The following is a 15,994-nucleotide window of genomic DNA, read 5'->3' on the forward strand; positions in this document are numbered from 1 at the left end:
ATATCCACATATTTTATCCTTACATAAGTTTTTTTTATTTTATTTCACTGCATCTGATTCAGCAGGGATTGTTTCGTTCTCCCGGTCTATACTGTGCTGCAGCCACGTTCTACTACTAAATGCTATGTCAGTGTTGTGCCTGCCTTGCACAACATTATATGGTGAGCGGTATTCCTATAACACCCCCCTCCCCCGTTTTGGCATATGCAAGTTTTACAGTCAGGTCCATAAATATTGGGACACACAATTCTAAATTTTTTGGCTCTATACACCACCACAATGGATTTGAAATGAAACAAACAAGATGTGCTTTAACTGCAGATTGTCCGCTTTAATTTGAGGGTATTTACATCCAGATCAGGTGAACAGTGTAGGAATTACAACATTTTGCATATGTGCCTCCCACTTGTTAAGGGACCAAAAGTAATGGAACGATTGGCTTCTCAGCTGTTCCATGTCCTGGTGTGTGTTATTCCCTTATTATTACAATTATGATGAGCAGATAAAAGGTCCAGCGTTCATTTCAAGTGTGCTATTTGCCTTTGGAATCTGTTGCTGTCAACTCTCAAGATGAGATCCAAATAGCTGTCACTATCAGTGAAGCAAGCCATCATTAGGATGAAAAAAAAACTAAACAAACCCATCAGAGAGATAGCAAAAACATTAGGCATCGCCAAAACAACTGTTTGGAACATTCTTAAAAAGAAGCAACGCACCGGTGAGCTCAGCAACACCAAAAGACCCGGAAGACCACGGAAAACAACTGTGGTGGATGACCGAAGAATTCTTTCACTGGTGAAGAAAACACCCTTCACAACATTTGGCCAGATCAAGAATACTCTCCAGGAGGTAGCTGTATGTGTGTCAAAGTCAACAATCAAGAGAAGACTTCACCAGAGTGAATACATAGGGTTCACCACAAGATGTAAACCATTAGTGAGCCTCAAAAACAGAAAGGCCAGATTAGAGTTTGCCAAATGACATCTGATAAAGCCTTTATAGTTCTGGAACAACATCCTATGAACTGATGAGACCAAGATCAACCTGTACCAGAGTGATGGGAAGAGAAGAGTATGGAGAAGGAAAGGAACTGCTCATGATCCTAAGCATACCACCTCATCAGTGAAGCATGGTGGTGGTATTGTCATGGCGTGGGCATGTATGGCTGCCAATGGAACAGGTTCTCTTGTATTTATTAATGTGACTGCTGAGAGCAGCAGGATGAATTCTGAAGTGTTTCGGGCAATATTATCTGCTCATATTCAGCCAAATGCTTCAGAACTCATTGGACGGCGCTTCACAGTGCAGATGGACAATGACCCAAAGCATACTGCAAAAGCAACCAAAGAGTTTTTTAAGGGAAAGAAGTGGAATATTATGCAATGGCCAAGTCAATCCCCTGACCTGAATCCGATTGAGCATGCATTTCACTTGCTGAAGACAAAACTGAAGGGAAAATGCCCCATGAACAAGCAGGAACTGAAGACAGTTGCAGTAGAGGCCTGGCACAGCATCACCAGGGATAAAACCCAGCGTCTGCTGATGTTTATGCGTCCCAGACTTCAGGCTGTAATTGACTGCAAAGGATTTGCAACCAAGTATTAAAAAGTGAAAGTTTAATTTATGATTATTATTCTGCCCCTTTACTTTTGGTCCCGTAACAAGTGGGAGGCACATATGCAAACTGTTGTAATTCCTACACCCTTCACCTGATTTGGATGTAAATACCCTCAAATTAAAGCTGATAGTCTGCAGTTAAAGCACAGCTAGTTAGTTTCATTTCAAATCCATTATGGTGGTGTATAGAGCCAGAAATGTTAGAATTGTGTCGATGTCCCAATATTTATGGACCTGACTGTATGCTATGTCAATGCTGTGTTTATCCTGTAGATACACAACAATCAATCTATTGGGTCCTGGAGAGCTTAAAGGGAATCGGTCACGTCATTTTCACCTGTACTAACACAGAAGATTGCAAGCATATCCATTCATACCTTTGTGTACTTTGTGTCTTTATTCCATGTCTAGAAAAGTATTTTTATTCTCTTGGAAAGCAGCTTCCAAGTGCACGATTGGGCAGGGTTTGCTGATCCAAGTGCCCAAAGCAAACCAGTCATAGGAAGAGGGGAGAGCTGCTTTAATTGGCATTGATGGCAGCTAGAAATATGGGTCCAAGCATTCTAAGCTTTCAGACAATACCAGAATCACAACATTATATCCATTACATCAAAATATATATCTGTTAGAAATCCAAATGGCAGAGAATGAAGTTTAATGTGAAAGTAAAAACATATTTCACTGATGTCACTCCTGACTCAGCTATATCTCCCAATGTAATGGATATAATGCTGGGTATTTTGTTATTGTCTGAATGCTTTCAAACCAGACCAGGTCCATATCTCTAGTTGCTACCAATGCTAAGATATGAGTAGCTAAAGCAACCCATCCCCCTCTTCTTAAGACTGTTTGGCTTTGGGCACTTGGAACAGCAAACTCCGCACTGCTGGGCACTTGGGAGCTGTTTTCCATGAGAATAAAAAACCTTTTTCTGGACACGGAATAAAGACACAAAGTACACACAGGTATGTTTGAAATGTGTTTGTAATCTTCTGTTGTGCAATCTTGTTAGTTGCATGAAAATGATGCAACAGATTCCCTTTAACATTTTAAAACAGCTATTGAAGGAGTGAGTAAAAGTCTGAAATTCTTATTCATTTCTGATTATTTTCATTATCTTACATGTGTGTTAAATTAACTAAAATGGGCTTCATATTTCATTTCTCTATCTACCATACTTGTATTTGGCTCATTACCTTCTGAAATATGAGAAGCGTGGTTGCCCACTTTGGACAATCCTTTTTTGTTTGGAGGGCATTATTACTATAAGCTTATTAAAGAGTCTCCTGCTTTTTTGTCCTCAAGTAATTAGTTGTAATAATTTGTTGAAACATGGCACCAAATATTCAGTTCCACTGCAGGGGAAATTAAAGACCTTTGGGGGCATTTTTCTATTATTGTACTTATTTTAAGCTAAAAATCAGTTTTTCAACTGGTCTTTATTAAACATTTTGAGCCCTTTTCTCTGTACACCCTTGAGATTCTTTAGTAGCATGCTGTCTCTTTTCACTCTGAAGGCTACTTATCTCTGACCTCCTAAACACTTATTATACTGTAGTTCAATTCTTATCTTACTGTGGCTTAAATGTTTATGACCTTTTAGTAATTTAGAGACAAGGGTTATTAGATGAAAGTGAAAGTAGGATTCACACAGCTAGACAGTTAATCCTTTGTGACAGAGCGGTTGATTATTTTTATTAACTGCCTCCCGACCGCCTAACGCAGGGATGCATACTGCGGGCGGCCGGGTTATTCCTCCTTGACGCGTCGGCGCGTCATCTCGCGAGATGCGAGATTTCCTGTGAACACGCGCTCACAGGAGCGTGCATTCACAGGATCGCGAGGTAAACGAGTTGATCTACAGCCTGCCAGCGGCGATCATTCGCTGGCAGGCTGTAGTTGCGATTTTTTTAACTCCAAAAAGGTATATTAGAACCTGTTTTGTTAACAGCATCTAATATACCTTCTACCTGGTCCTCTGGTGGTCCCTTTTGCTTGGATCGACCACCAGAGGACACAGGCAGCTCTGTAAGTAGCACCAATCACCACACTACACTACACCCCCCCTGTCAATTATTAACCCCTTATTAACCCCTGATCACCCCATATAGACTCTCTGATCACCCCCCTGTCATTGATCACCCCCCTGTAAGGCTCCATTCAGACGTCCATATGTGTTTTGCGGATCCGCTGATCCACGGATCCGCAAAACACGGACACCGGTAATGTGCTTTCCGCATTTTGCGGATCCGTACATTGCCAGAACTATATAGAAAATGCCTTTTCTTGTCCGCAATTGTCTTTTCTTGTCCGGACAAGAATAGAACATGTTCTATAGCAGTGATGGCTAACCTTGGCACTCCAGCTGTGGTAAAACTACAACTCCCAAGATGCCCCCTTGCTTGGCTGCTCTCAGAACTCTATAGAAATAAATGGAGCATGCTGGGAGTCGTAGTTTCACCACAGCTGGAGTGCCAAGGTTAGCCATCACTGTTCTTTAGGCTCTACAAAAAACACAGTCCGCCCCACCGCAGTGACAAAATGATCACTGCAAATACACCGCAAAATCGCTGCAGCGCTATAAGGATCACTTTTGAGGGGCATGGCGAGTTCATGTAAGATTTTATTTTTTTGGCACAAGTTAGCAGAATTTTTTCTTTCATTTTTTCTTACAAAGTCTCATATTCCACTAACTTGTGACAAAAAATAAGATCTTACATGAACTCACCATACCCCTCACGGAATCCAAATGCGTAAAAATGCCCTGCTAAATCCTAAAGGTACTCAATGGAATTTGTGCCCCTTGGCGCATCTTGGCTGCAAAAAAGTGTCACACATGTGGTATCGCCTTACTCAGGAGAAGTAGGGCAATGTGGTTTGGGGTGTATTTTTACATATACCCATGCTGGGTGAGAGAAATATCTCAGTAAATTGACAACTTTGCATTAAAAAAATGTTAAAAGTTGTCATTTACAGAGATATTTCTCACACACAGTATGGGTATATGTAAAAATTTTGGAAAGAAGACAGCCCAAGGTGATCCGTGAGGGGCATGGCGAGTTCATGTAAAATTTTATTTTTTGTCACAAGTTAGTGGAATATGAGACTTTGTAAGGAAAATAAAAATTAAAAATAACATTTTCCGCTAACTTGTGCCCCAAAAAAAAATATTCTAGGAACTCGCCATGCCCCTCACGGAATACCTTGGGGTGTCTTCTTTCCAAAATGGGGTCACTTATGGGGTATTTATACTGCCCTGGCATTTTAGGGCCCCTGAAGAGTGAGAAGAAATCTGGAATCCAAATGTCTAAAAATGCCCTCCTAAAAGGTACTCATTGGAATTTGGGCCCCTTTGTGCACCTAGGCTGCAAAAAAGTGTCATGCATGTGGTATCGCCATACTCAGGAGAAGTAGGGCAATGTGGTTTCGGGTGTATTTTTACATATACCCATGCTGGGTGAGAGAAATATCTCTGTAAAATGACAACTTTGTATAGAAAAAGGGGAAAAGTTGTCTTTTACAGAGATATTTATCTCACCCAGCATGGGTATATGTAAAAATACACCCCACAACACAGTGCCCTACTTCTCCTGAGTACGGCGATACCACATGTGTGACACTTTTTTGCAGCCTAGGTGCGCAAATTGGCCCAAATTCCAATGAGTACTTTTAGGATTTCACAGGGCATTTTTTACACATTTGGATTCCAAACTTCCAGACCCCATTTTGGAAAGAAGACACCCCAAGGTATTCCGTGAGGGGTACGGTGAGTTCATGTAAAATTTTAGTCGAATATGAGACTTTGTAAGAAAAAATAAATAAAATTTACGCTAACTTGTGACAAAAAAATTAAAACGTCCATGAATTCACTATGCCAATCAGCAAATACCTTAGGGTGTCTAATTTCTGAAATGGGGTTATTTGTGGGGTGTTTCTACTGTCTGTGCATTGTAGAACCTCAGGAAATATAACAGGTGCTCAGAAAGTCAAAGTGCGTAAATCAATTTTTTTGCACCATAGTTTGTAAACGCTATAAGGCCTCGTTCACACTTCAGTGTTTGGTCAGTGATTTCCATCAGTGATTTGTGAGCCAAAACCAGAAGTGGAGCCTCCACAGACATGAGGTAGAAGGGAAAGATCTGCTCCTGTTCTGTGTTTAGAGTTTCACCTGGTTTTGGCTCACAAATCACTGATGGAAATCACTGACTAAACACTGAAGTGTGAACGAGGCCTAACTTTTACCCAAACCAATAAATATACTCTTATTGCATTTTTTTTTTTTTTTTATCAAAGACATGTAGAACAGTACATTTGCAGAAAAATATATATATATATAAATGTAGTTTTATTTGAAAAATGTTACAACAGAAAGTTAAAAATGTCATTTTTTGCAAATATTTCTGTAAATTTCGATTAATATCAAAAGTAAAAATGTTAGCAGCAATGAAATACCACCAAATGAAAGCTCTATTAGTGAGAAGAAAAGGAGGTCAAATTAATTTGGGTGGTAAGTTGTATGACCGAGCAATAAAGTGAAATTAGTGCAGTGCAGAATTGTAAAAAGTGGTCTGGTCTTTAAGGGGGTTTAAGCTAGGGGAGCTGAGGTGGTTTAAGGCCAATTTAAAAGATTTTTTATCTCAAAATGAGTCAAATGTAATCCTAAAAAAATTGCCTCTACATAGCCTTTACAGGGAACTTGTCATCAACTTTATGCTGACCTCACTGAGGGCAGCATAAAATAGTGACAGAAATGCTGATTTTAGCAGTGTGTTACTAAAAGTAAGTGGTTGCTGAGAACCAGCATCATAATTATTGCAGCACAGGCCTTGAAAAGAGTCAAATCTACCTGAGATGCATTATGGTTATTCATAATCTCTTGCACTCCCTGCTCATTAGCAGTTCTCTCCTAGAGAGAAAAGGGAGAAAAGTAGGTAGAAGACTTCCAATCATCAGCAGGTGAGCAGGGAGAGCAGGAATTCATGAATAACCATGACTCTTCTCAGATGGCTGTGACTTTTTTTCAGGTCCAGTCTGCAACTTTTAAATGACAGACATCTGAAATCAACTCACCTGTCTCTACTTTATTCTGCCCTTAGTATGGGCAGCATAAAGTTGATGACAGGTTCCCTTTAGGCATTACACTATTGCCATTGAAATGGGTTTTCTGGGCAATACACTGACTTGCAGAGCAAACACTGTGTTGAAGCTGCACTTCTTTAAAAGGGTATATGAAAATGGACTTTGTAGCCAGACGACCACTTTAGGATAAGCTTCAACTAATGCATGTTGGTGACACATACACCTGCAGTTCTATTCTGATTTCATCTGCATCTGTTGCATTATTTCTGCCTTTTAGAAAGGTTAACAAAATGGCAAACACAATGTAAACTATTATGGTATTCCTCCTTTTTGCAGAAATTCAACACAATGGTAGGTGAGAGAGGAACTCAGCTGAGTGGAGGTCAGAAACAGAGAGTAGCAATTGCACGAGCTCTTGTACGAGATCCAAAAATATTGCTCCTAGATGAGGCCACATCCGCACTGGACACCCAGAGTGAATCTATAGTGCAAGCTGCCCTGGATAAGGTGACATATTTAACTCATTTTGCAATGTGTAATATTGTACATTATACAGTGTTTTTACTTAGATTTTGTAAATATTTTGTTACTTTAAGGCTAGAGCTGGTCGGACCACCATTGTGATAGCGCATCGATTGTCTACTATCAGGACAGCTGATTCCATTGCTGTTTTCCATGGTGGGGTTGTAGTGGAACAAGGAACACACAGTGAGCTAATGGAAAAAGAAGGGGTCTACCATTCCCTTGTCATGCTTCAGGTAATGTATTTTTCATTGTATTGCATCTACAGAAAATGTCACAAAAACAGGGCAATAAAAAAGTTAAAAATAGTTTTAAAATAATAAAAATATGAAAAAAATATAAGAATTCAAATCCCTCACTTAATATTTCTGGTTAGCCAAGTAGCACTTCTATAATATTTTTGTACCTTTAAACACAAAAGTATTTAACTTGAAAAAGTTTTTTTCTGTCAGTGCCACATTACTTTTTCTATACTTCCCCCACTGCACAATGCTTAATAGCTGAATATGGATAGGATGGCAATGTCATTAACAGTTCTAGTCTAAATATCAAAGTATGAATTAGCAATTTAGGGTACTTTCACACTAGCGGCAGGGGACTCTGGCTGTGCTGCCACTGCAATGCAACCCCCATCATAGTCAATGGGGACGGAGCTGCATTCCGGGGGCACACGTGAACTAGTGGCAGGACAGATCCGACAGGCTGTTCACCCGCCGGAACAACCTGCAGGATGTCCTCTGCCGCTAGTGTGAAACTAGCCTTAAAGGGACATTACCATCCCAAAATTTAGGGCATATGCTACAGATATTAGATAGGTGCGGGTCCCACCTCCGTGACCCACTCCTATCTCCAGAGCACGGCCCTTGAAGTGAAGGATAGCACACTGCGCTAGCTGACGTTCTTTCCATTTACTGCTATTGGAGTCCTGCAGATAGCCAAGTGAGAGCGCAAGTCCCATAGCAGTAAATGGAGAGCAATTTTGTCACCTTTCCATTCCGCCACTATGGAACAGCGGAAAATAGCTGACCCAGGGCTCGACTATTGTTGAAACTCCAATAGCAGTAAATAAAGTGTTACTTTCCCTGCACAACTGCTCCCTTTGGGGCACTGTACTGGAGATAGGAGCAGGTCCCAGAGGTGGGGTTCACACCTATCCTAATGACATGTCATGAGATGGGGCAATCCTTCAAATAATTAATTACCAGAGGCCTTTCTATAGTAATAGTCACTGGCAGTGTGAATCACAGTTTTTTCATGTTGTGATTGCTTTCTATAAAATTGTATTACTAGCTCCCTGAAACCAATAACAAATGCATTGACACATTTTCTAGAACCAAGGCAAAGACAGTGATACAGAGAATCAAAGTACAGACAATTCATATAAATATGGAAATTCTGGACTGTATGACATGGGTGAAAAACAAGACAAAGAAGACAAATGGCCGACTTTACAAGATGTTGAGAACATGCTGGAGCCAATTAAAAATGAACGATTACGAAAAGTTTCAACTAGAAAGGAAAATAAAGAGGAGCTTATTGAAATGAAACCCAGGAACACAAATACTGGAATTCTAGATGAGGTAGGATTGAAGAAGACAATACTTAAAAGAAAGCTCTGAATATTATTAAAAGAGTGTATTACTTGGAAACAAATACATCACTAGTAAATAATGCCAAATATATCAGAATTACAGACTCTACATGATACATTTGACAAGACTCATGACACACTGTGTCATGTACACTAGCATTTATTGGCACCCACAATATGGTGCAATTAATAATAATTTTGGTGCAACCATCATGAGCTGTTTAGACGTGCCACATGGATGCGCCTTTTTTTTTATTCAAATCTGCTACTGTATAGGAAATATGTCCTCCTGTACAGTTTTTTGTTTCTAAAGGGCTGTCTACATGGCCCGTTGTAGCAAGCAAAGCATTCCTTCCTGACAATTGCCTGCTCACCAGTGAAGGAGAAAGCTGCATTTACCTGCAGCAATCTCATCCACATAATGGGGAGGGCGAATAGCTAATGTCAGCACTCATCCCCATACACAATCATTGTTTGCCGGCAGTGCTGTTTAGACTGCATGATCTGCTGCCAGCAAATGATGACTTCGGTACGAATGATCCTATTACCTGATGAACGAGTGTTTCGCTTGTTTATCTTGTAATAGGCGCCACCTATACACAGGTGCAATCTACGGGGTGCGCACCCCCTGGGGACTTCTCAAAGTAGAAAGTTTGTGTTGTGACACCAGTTGCAGTGAAGCAAAAAGGGCACTCGGCCCCTTTTAGTGATATGGATGGTACCCAGGGTAGGAATGCCAGAATTGTGTAGAGTGGCCTAATGTCCCTTAATGGTGTTGCACTTGTCACGGTGCTCCTACATGGATACGCTGGAACCCCAGGCGTGGCCCTCCGAAACTGCAGAAAAGGTATGGTTGGTGAAGGGGATGGTTAAATAAATTGAGTCCAGACCTTATGATGAAGTTGATAACAGCTGTACTTTGCATAACCTCTTCTCCAAACAGTTTACAGGCTTTGTCTTGGCTTCCAGCAGGCTTTGGCATTAACTTTGGCAGGCAAACAAACTCTACACGGCTACATCAATTGCTCTCTTTGGCTCTGCTGTGCTCACAGGCTGGCTGTGGAATTTAGCTTCTTTGGGTGCTGCAACTTTTGACTTTGTAGTCTGTCCCTAACTTTATACAGGGAACTTTCTCCTCCTGGCTTCTGAGGCTTCAGGCTTTGGCCTCTGTGTCCAGCAGAGCTGAAGGTGCTCTTGCTGGCTAAGGCAAGGCTTGTCCAGGAGGGATAAGCACCTGCTGCACACCCTCCCTTGGCAGGGGGCAATCTAGACTGACTCCCACTAACTAAACTCTTCCCTCTATTGTAGAGAGCTAGAATGAAAAGAAGGGTTCCATCCTAGGTAAAATAGCTCTGCCAATTATGCCGCCATCTGCTGTCAAACCAGGCACATTACACTTCAACAGTTACAAAATCAGTAATATGAATACACATTTTGCAGGATCTGGAAATTACTACATAGGATGACACGTTGTATTAGCCCATAGGAGGCAGTTGCAAGGCGCAAAGGTGGTAATGCCACTCTGGGGTGTTACACAGGCAGATTATCAAAGGCTCATTACCCATAACTTGTTTGAATATCGGGCAGTGTAAAGGGCTCATAAAACACAGACATACATTTTTGGGAGGCTCTCTGATGCCTTTCATTAGATAAATCTGATCTCTTTACTGTTAGAACTTTTATATGTAAATTAGCATCTAGTGGTAATAAAGTATATTGCCTGCTATAGTGTCATTTTCCAGATCATAACACATCTTATTAATAAGAAAAATGATTATAGTTAATAATTATAGCTATAATTAGAATGCTAAATTATCATTATTGTTACCAGCAATAGTATTAGTAGAAGTAATAATAATAATAATATTCATGCTGTTCAGCACACCTTTCACTGCTGTCTTCATCTGCTGTTTCCTGCAGGAGGGTCAGAGGCGTTCTGTTACTCCTCTACGAAGAATTCTACAGTTAAACAAACCAGAGTGGATATTCATTGTGACTGGAATGCTAGCTGCTGCAGTAAGCGGGTGCATATATCCGTTATTTGCAGCAAATTTTTCAAACATCATTGCTGTAGGTATCTAATCTCCATGTTCCTTAAAACTGGTGGAACTTATTATACTTCCCTATTTGTTCTGTCATTTACTTAATGGTTAACACTGTGATATTAGATACAGACTGTATATGTATTTTAAAGTGTTCTGTACTTGTTGTTGTTTTGCCCTATACTCCTAGCTGCTTTTCTAACAATGTACAGACATTATTAACACCAAAGGTAGAGATGAGCGAAGTTCTTAAAAAGTCAAATTGACTGCTTCTCCAAACTTTACCAAAAAATTTGCTTTGTGATGAATTACTTCTTCACAAAGTAGCTGGGGCAATGACAGGGAATTAGTGGTTTCTCATTAAAAAACTAAAACAAAAAAAAATGTAATTGTACTTACCTCGTCCATTTGAGCACAAAGAGGCTGCCGTGGCCATCTTGCTTGAAGTTCTAGAGCGAATGCTCAATCGCCCCATCATGACCTCGCATGAGAATTCGTGTGAGATCTGCAAGCAAGTTGGCATCGGCGGCCTCTTGGCACTCAAATGGTTGAGGTAAGTATGTTTGTTTTTAACTCCATTTCAGAGAAAATTGATTCATTATTACGAAGCACAAGGAAATTCGGCTTTGCAGTAAATCAAATTTTTCCTGAAATTCGGATCAAAGTCCACTCTGTTAACTTCGATTCACTCAACACTAACCAAGGGGCTTATTTAGTAACTGATATATGCCACATATAACATATCAGTTGGCATTTTAGGACAAAATCTATGACTTTTCCCCACTTGCGACACTTTTCCGACAAGTTGAGAAAAGGGGTGAGACGTGGGTGAGGAGGAGGGCAGACCAGCAGTCCCTCTCATTCATCCCTTTCTAAGCCAATTTTTGGCAAAGAAAATGGCTTGAATGTACGCCAGTAAGGTATAGATTCAAGTTTGTTTGGCGGCTCCTCATAACTTTCCAGTCTTAATAAATGAGCCTGAGAAAAGCATCCCGTTTCTCAGGTTCGATCTGCTGCAATTAGTTATTCCCACCATCAATTTTAGATTACAACAACCTTCTGCAGAAAATATCCAATATGGCAGATTCCATTTCCAGATATTAAATGAACAATGAATTAAACTATTAAATATAAGGACACTAGGGTGCACGAAAAAAATCTTTATTAGGTATTAAATATACTAAAACCTTAGGGTATATAACCCACAATCAACTTCGAAAAACAGGCTACAAGAGGTTCTGATAATTTGGGTGGTATATAGATGTAGTCCAACCTCACTATAGCGATAATGTAGCAGATTGGGTACAAGTGGTTGTGAACTAATGTGATACACTCAAAATCACATACAGTGATCCCTCAAGATACAATGGCCGCTGCTGTACAGTAATACACTCGTATAGTACACAGTGGTGGGGACATTTCTATGTGGTTCCTGCATGTTCTGTAGGTGCATATTTAAAGGGAAATCCTTTAATGGCAACACCACCGATTAGAATTGAGCAGACACCTGGATCTTCCGGTTCAACGGGTTCGGCCGAACTTCACAAAAAAGTTTGAGTTTGGGACCCGAACTTAACCTGAACCCCATTGAAGTCAATTGGGACCCAAACTTTGGAGCACTAAAATGGCTCTAGAAAAGTCATGGAAAGGGCTAGAGGGCTGCAAATGGCAGCAAAATATGGTTAAGAGCATGAAAAGTGCTCTGCAAACAAATGTGGATAGGGAAATGACATAAAATAACATAAAATACGTAAACATTTTAAAATAATAATTTTGATCTAGGAGGAGGAGGTCCATATGGAGTAGGAAGTTGAGGAGGCGGTGTAGGTGGAAGCTGTGGTGAAGGAGGGGGAGGTAGACAAAACTAGTTTTTGGTTTCCATTTTTATTTTTTATTTTTTTGTGTTTAAATTAGGGTACACCCCAAAACATTGGGAAATATAACCGTGATAACCCCCTCCATCCGTGCTAAACAAACGTTCAGACAATACACTGGCTGCAAGGCAGGCCAGCACCTCCAAGGCGTAAAGGGCAAGCTCAGGCCATGTGCCCAATTTGGAGACCCAGAAGTTGAAGGAGGCCAGACCCATCGTCAATGCGCGCAGGTGTGTGCACACATACTGCTCAACCAGTCCCTATGACGTTCGCGATCCAATTGAATATTGGATCCAAGGGAGGTAGTGATGATAAATAACAATACAGGACTCTTAAGATGCCCTGTTATTGGAATGATTAATAAAATATTACAGGGAATGTCACTGGGGTATTTTGGATTTGGAAACGTCATACAGGAGAGGCCCTGCTGCCTCTTTGTTGACTCTAGATAACTTCTGCCCGATTGCATGTCCCCGTGACGTCCACAATCCAATTGGATATCTTCTCTATCAACTTTCAATGTTCTTTTCTGCACCTACCATCAATTAAAGATGAATTTTAGAAATGTAAGTCCCTGTCACCTATGCAGAGCAGGGGTTTATTCACGGCAAAACTGTGTTCATGTCACCCACCAATTGAACAGACGATTTTACAAAAATTAGGTCCCTGTCACCTATGCAGATCAAGGGGTTGTATTATACTTCAAAATTGGTAAAGTGCCACCTGACAAGGTAACAGATGATTTTTTGAAACTTAGGTCCCTGTCACCTATGCAGAGCAGGGGTTTATTCACGGCAAAAATTGTAAAATGTCAACCAAGAATGTAGCAGACGCTTTTGCACCCTGCTCCCTCTTTTTCTGTGCTGGTGGCTCTGTGCGACCACCGCCTCTTCCTCCGAACTAGACAGGTCACTTGCATGACCTTGATTCCATGTGGGGTCTAGTACCTCATCATTCTCCACATCATCTCTCACCCACTCTTTACCCCTGCCCTCCTTGTCAGTCTTCAGACTGCAGAAGGCCGCAGCAGTTTGCACCTGTGTTTTGTCATCATCAGAGATGTGCTGAGGTGGTCCTCCCATGTCCTCATCCTTGCAACATAAGTGGTTGGGCATTGGTGCACTCAATCTCTTCCACTTCTGGTGCAGGGCTGCTGCTGCTCCATGACTTGAGGCTCAGACTGCTTGGCTGATTTGCCAGGGGGTGAGGTGAAAGACTGATAGCCATGGGCTGCAGGTGCCAACTCTGATCTTTCAGCAGGAGACTGGGTGGGAGACAATGTGAAGGAATTGGAGCCACTGTCAGCCACCCAATCTAATATTGCCTGTATTTGTTATGGCCACAACATTCTTAAAGCCGCATTCGGCCCTACCAAATAACGCTGAACGTTCTGTCGCCTACTCGCACCTTAGGAAGGTGTTTCACTTGTGCGTGTAGCTGGCACAGATCTACCACATCCTCACCCTGCAACAGGAGCTCCACCAGCAGCACCATATTCGGGGCCACATCCCTTATTTGACACTATCCTCATTCTTTGCGTTCACCCACCAGACTAACAGATAGTTTATGTCAGGCGACAATGTAACCGCCCATAGTCAGAGCCGGTGTGATAAAAAGGAAACATTTCTTGAGGTCACACAACAGTGTGACAAGCAAATTTTAAACAATTACTTCACGGTCGCAAAATGTTTTAATTTGTCAACCAACAATGTAACTGCAGTATTGACTGGTTGTATTTGACTGTGACAAAGCCAAGGCTCCAAATGCAGTGTCTTGCACAAAATGAGTGTTTTTTTAAAACCAGAATATAACCGCAGTATCTAACGCTTGTATTTGACTGCGACAAATGCAGCAAAGGCCCCAGATGTAGGGTCTTGCACAAAATGTATGGTTTTTTTTAAAACCAGAATATAAACTCAGTATCTAACGCTTGTATTGGACTGTCAGAAATGCAGCAAAGGTCTCAAATGTATTATCTTGCACAAAATGGGTGTTTTTTTAAACCCAGAATATAATTGCAGCATATAAATCTTGTATTTGACTGTCACGAATGCAGGAAAGGCCCCAAATGTAGTGTTTTGCACAAAATTTATGTTTTTTTTAAAACCAGAATATAACAGCAGTATCTAACCCTTTTATTGGACTGTCAGAAATGCAGCAAAGGCCCCAAATGTAGTGTCTTGCACAAAATAGGTGTTTATTTACAACCAGAATATAACAGCACTATCTTAATGCTTGTATTGGACTGTCAGTGGGGGGGGGGGGGGGGGGCGTGGCCGGGTGCTGGGAGAAGAAGACGCATAGTGCCTGAGCTCCGTGTGGAACCCCGATTAGCGTCTCACAGCACACTCTCTCATAGCTCTTTTTCACCTACCGATTTGCCACAGATCATCTCTGCACCCCGACACCCCCGCTGATGATGACTAGGGGGAAAAAGAAAGGTGCGCATCCCCAGAAGATGACAGCCTTCTTTCACCCGGCTGTTCAAGCGATCCAAGATGGCACCCGCGCCAGCTCGTGCCTCACAGAAGAGGAGAAACTATCCTCTAATGAAGCTGTACATCAGCGCTCCCCTCAATCTGCCTCTTCTACAAGCTCCAGCCCTCCTGGAATCCAAGAACCTTAAAGGCAAAAGAGGGTGAGTGATCAGCACCTCCACACATCTCCCCCCACTGCCCTTAACGTCTCTCCACCAAATGACACAGGCATTTCAGTGTCCATAATGAAAGAGATGCTTATGGATTTAAAAAGATCCATCCATAGCGACTTTAGGGACACTATAGCAACCATACATGCTGACATTGTATCTATAGGAGAGAGAACTGCACATCTGGAGGACAAAATGGAGGAATTCGTAACAGCACATAACTCATTGGTGGACAACCACAACTTGATGGAGGACGACCTGACAAACATCAGACTAAAAATCGCAGATCTGGAAGATAGTTCCAGACGGAACAACATCCGTTTTAGAAGTATCCCTGAAAATATTAATGATTCTCAGCTACATGAATTCATATCTGACCTCATAGTGTCATATCTGCCTGATACCCCTGGGTTAGAACTGATTATAGATAGAGTACACCGCTTACCAAAACCTAAGTCCATACCTGCATCTACCCCCAGGGATGTGCTTGCCAGGATCCATTTCTACCACCTGAAAGACTCCCTTATGAAGGAAGCACAAAAGAAAAGAAGCGACATCCCTGAAAGATTCCGCAAAATACTCTTATTTACAGATCTTTCCTCAGCGAAACTTAATAGAAGGA

General features: G+C 41.4%; 1 protein-coding gene across 4 annotated transcripts in view; it reads left to right on the plus strand.

Moving 5' to 3' along the window:
• LOC122939270 (ATP-dependent translocase ABCB1-like) overlaps positions 1 to 15,994 on the plus strand; it is a 403,390-nt gene that overhangs the window by 169,874 nt on the left and 217,522 nt on the right. For all 4 annotated transcript variants that reach the window (XM_044295338.1, XM_044295337.1, XM_044295339.1 and 1 more), the window contains 4 exons: positions 7,033 to 7,203; positions 7,293 to 7,454; positions 8,550 to 8,798; positions 10,730 to 10,879. In XM_044295338.1, coding sequence (XP_044151273.1) covers positions 7,033 to 7,203; positions 7,293 to 7,454; positions 8,550 to 8,798; positions 10,730 to 10,879 — 732 coding nt within the window. The remainder of the gene's footprint in view (positions 1 to 7,032; positions 7,204 to 7,292; positions 7,455 to 8,549; positions 8,799 to 10,729; positions 10,880 to 15,994) is intronic.

This window comes from Bufo gargarizans, chromosome 5 (assembly GCF_014858855.1).
Source record: "Bufo gargarizans isolate SCDJY-AF-19 chromosome 5, ASM1485885v1, whole genome shotgun sequence".
In the NCBI taxonomy this organism is placed as follows: Eukaryota; Metazoa; Chordata; class Amphibia; order Anura; family Bufonidae; genus Bufo; species Bufo gargarizans.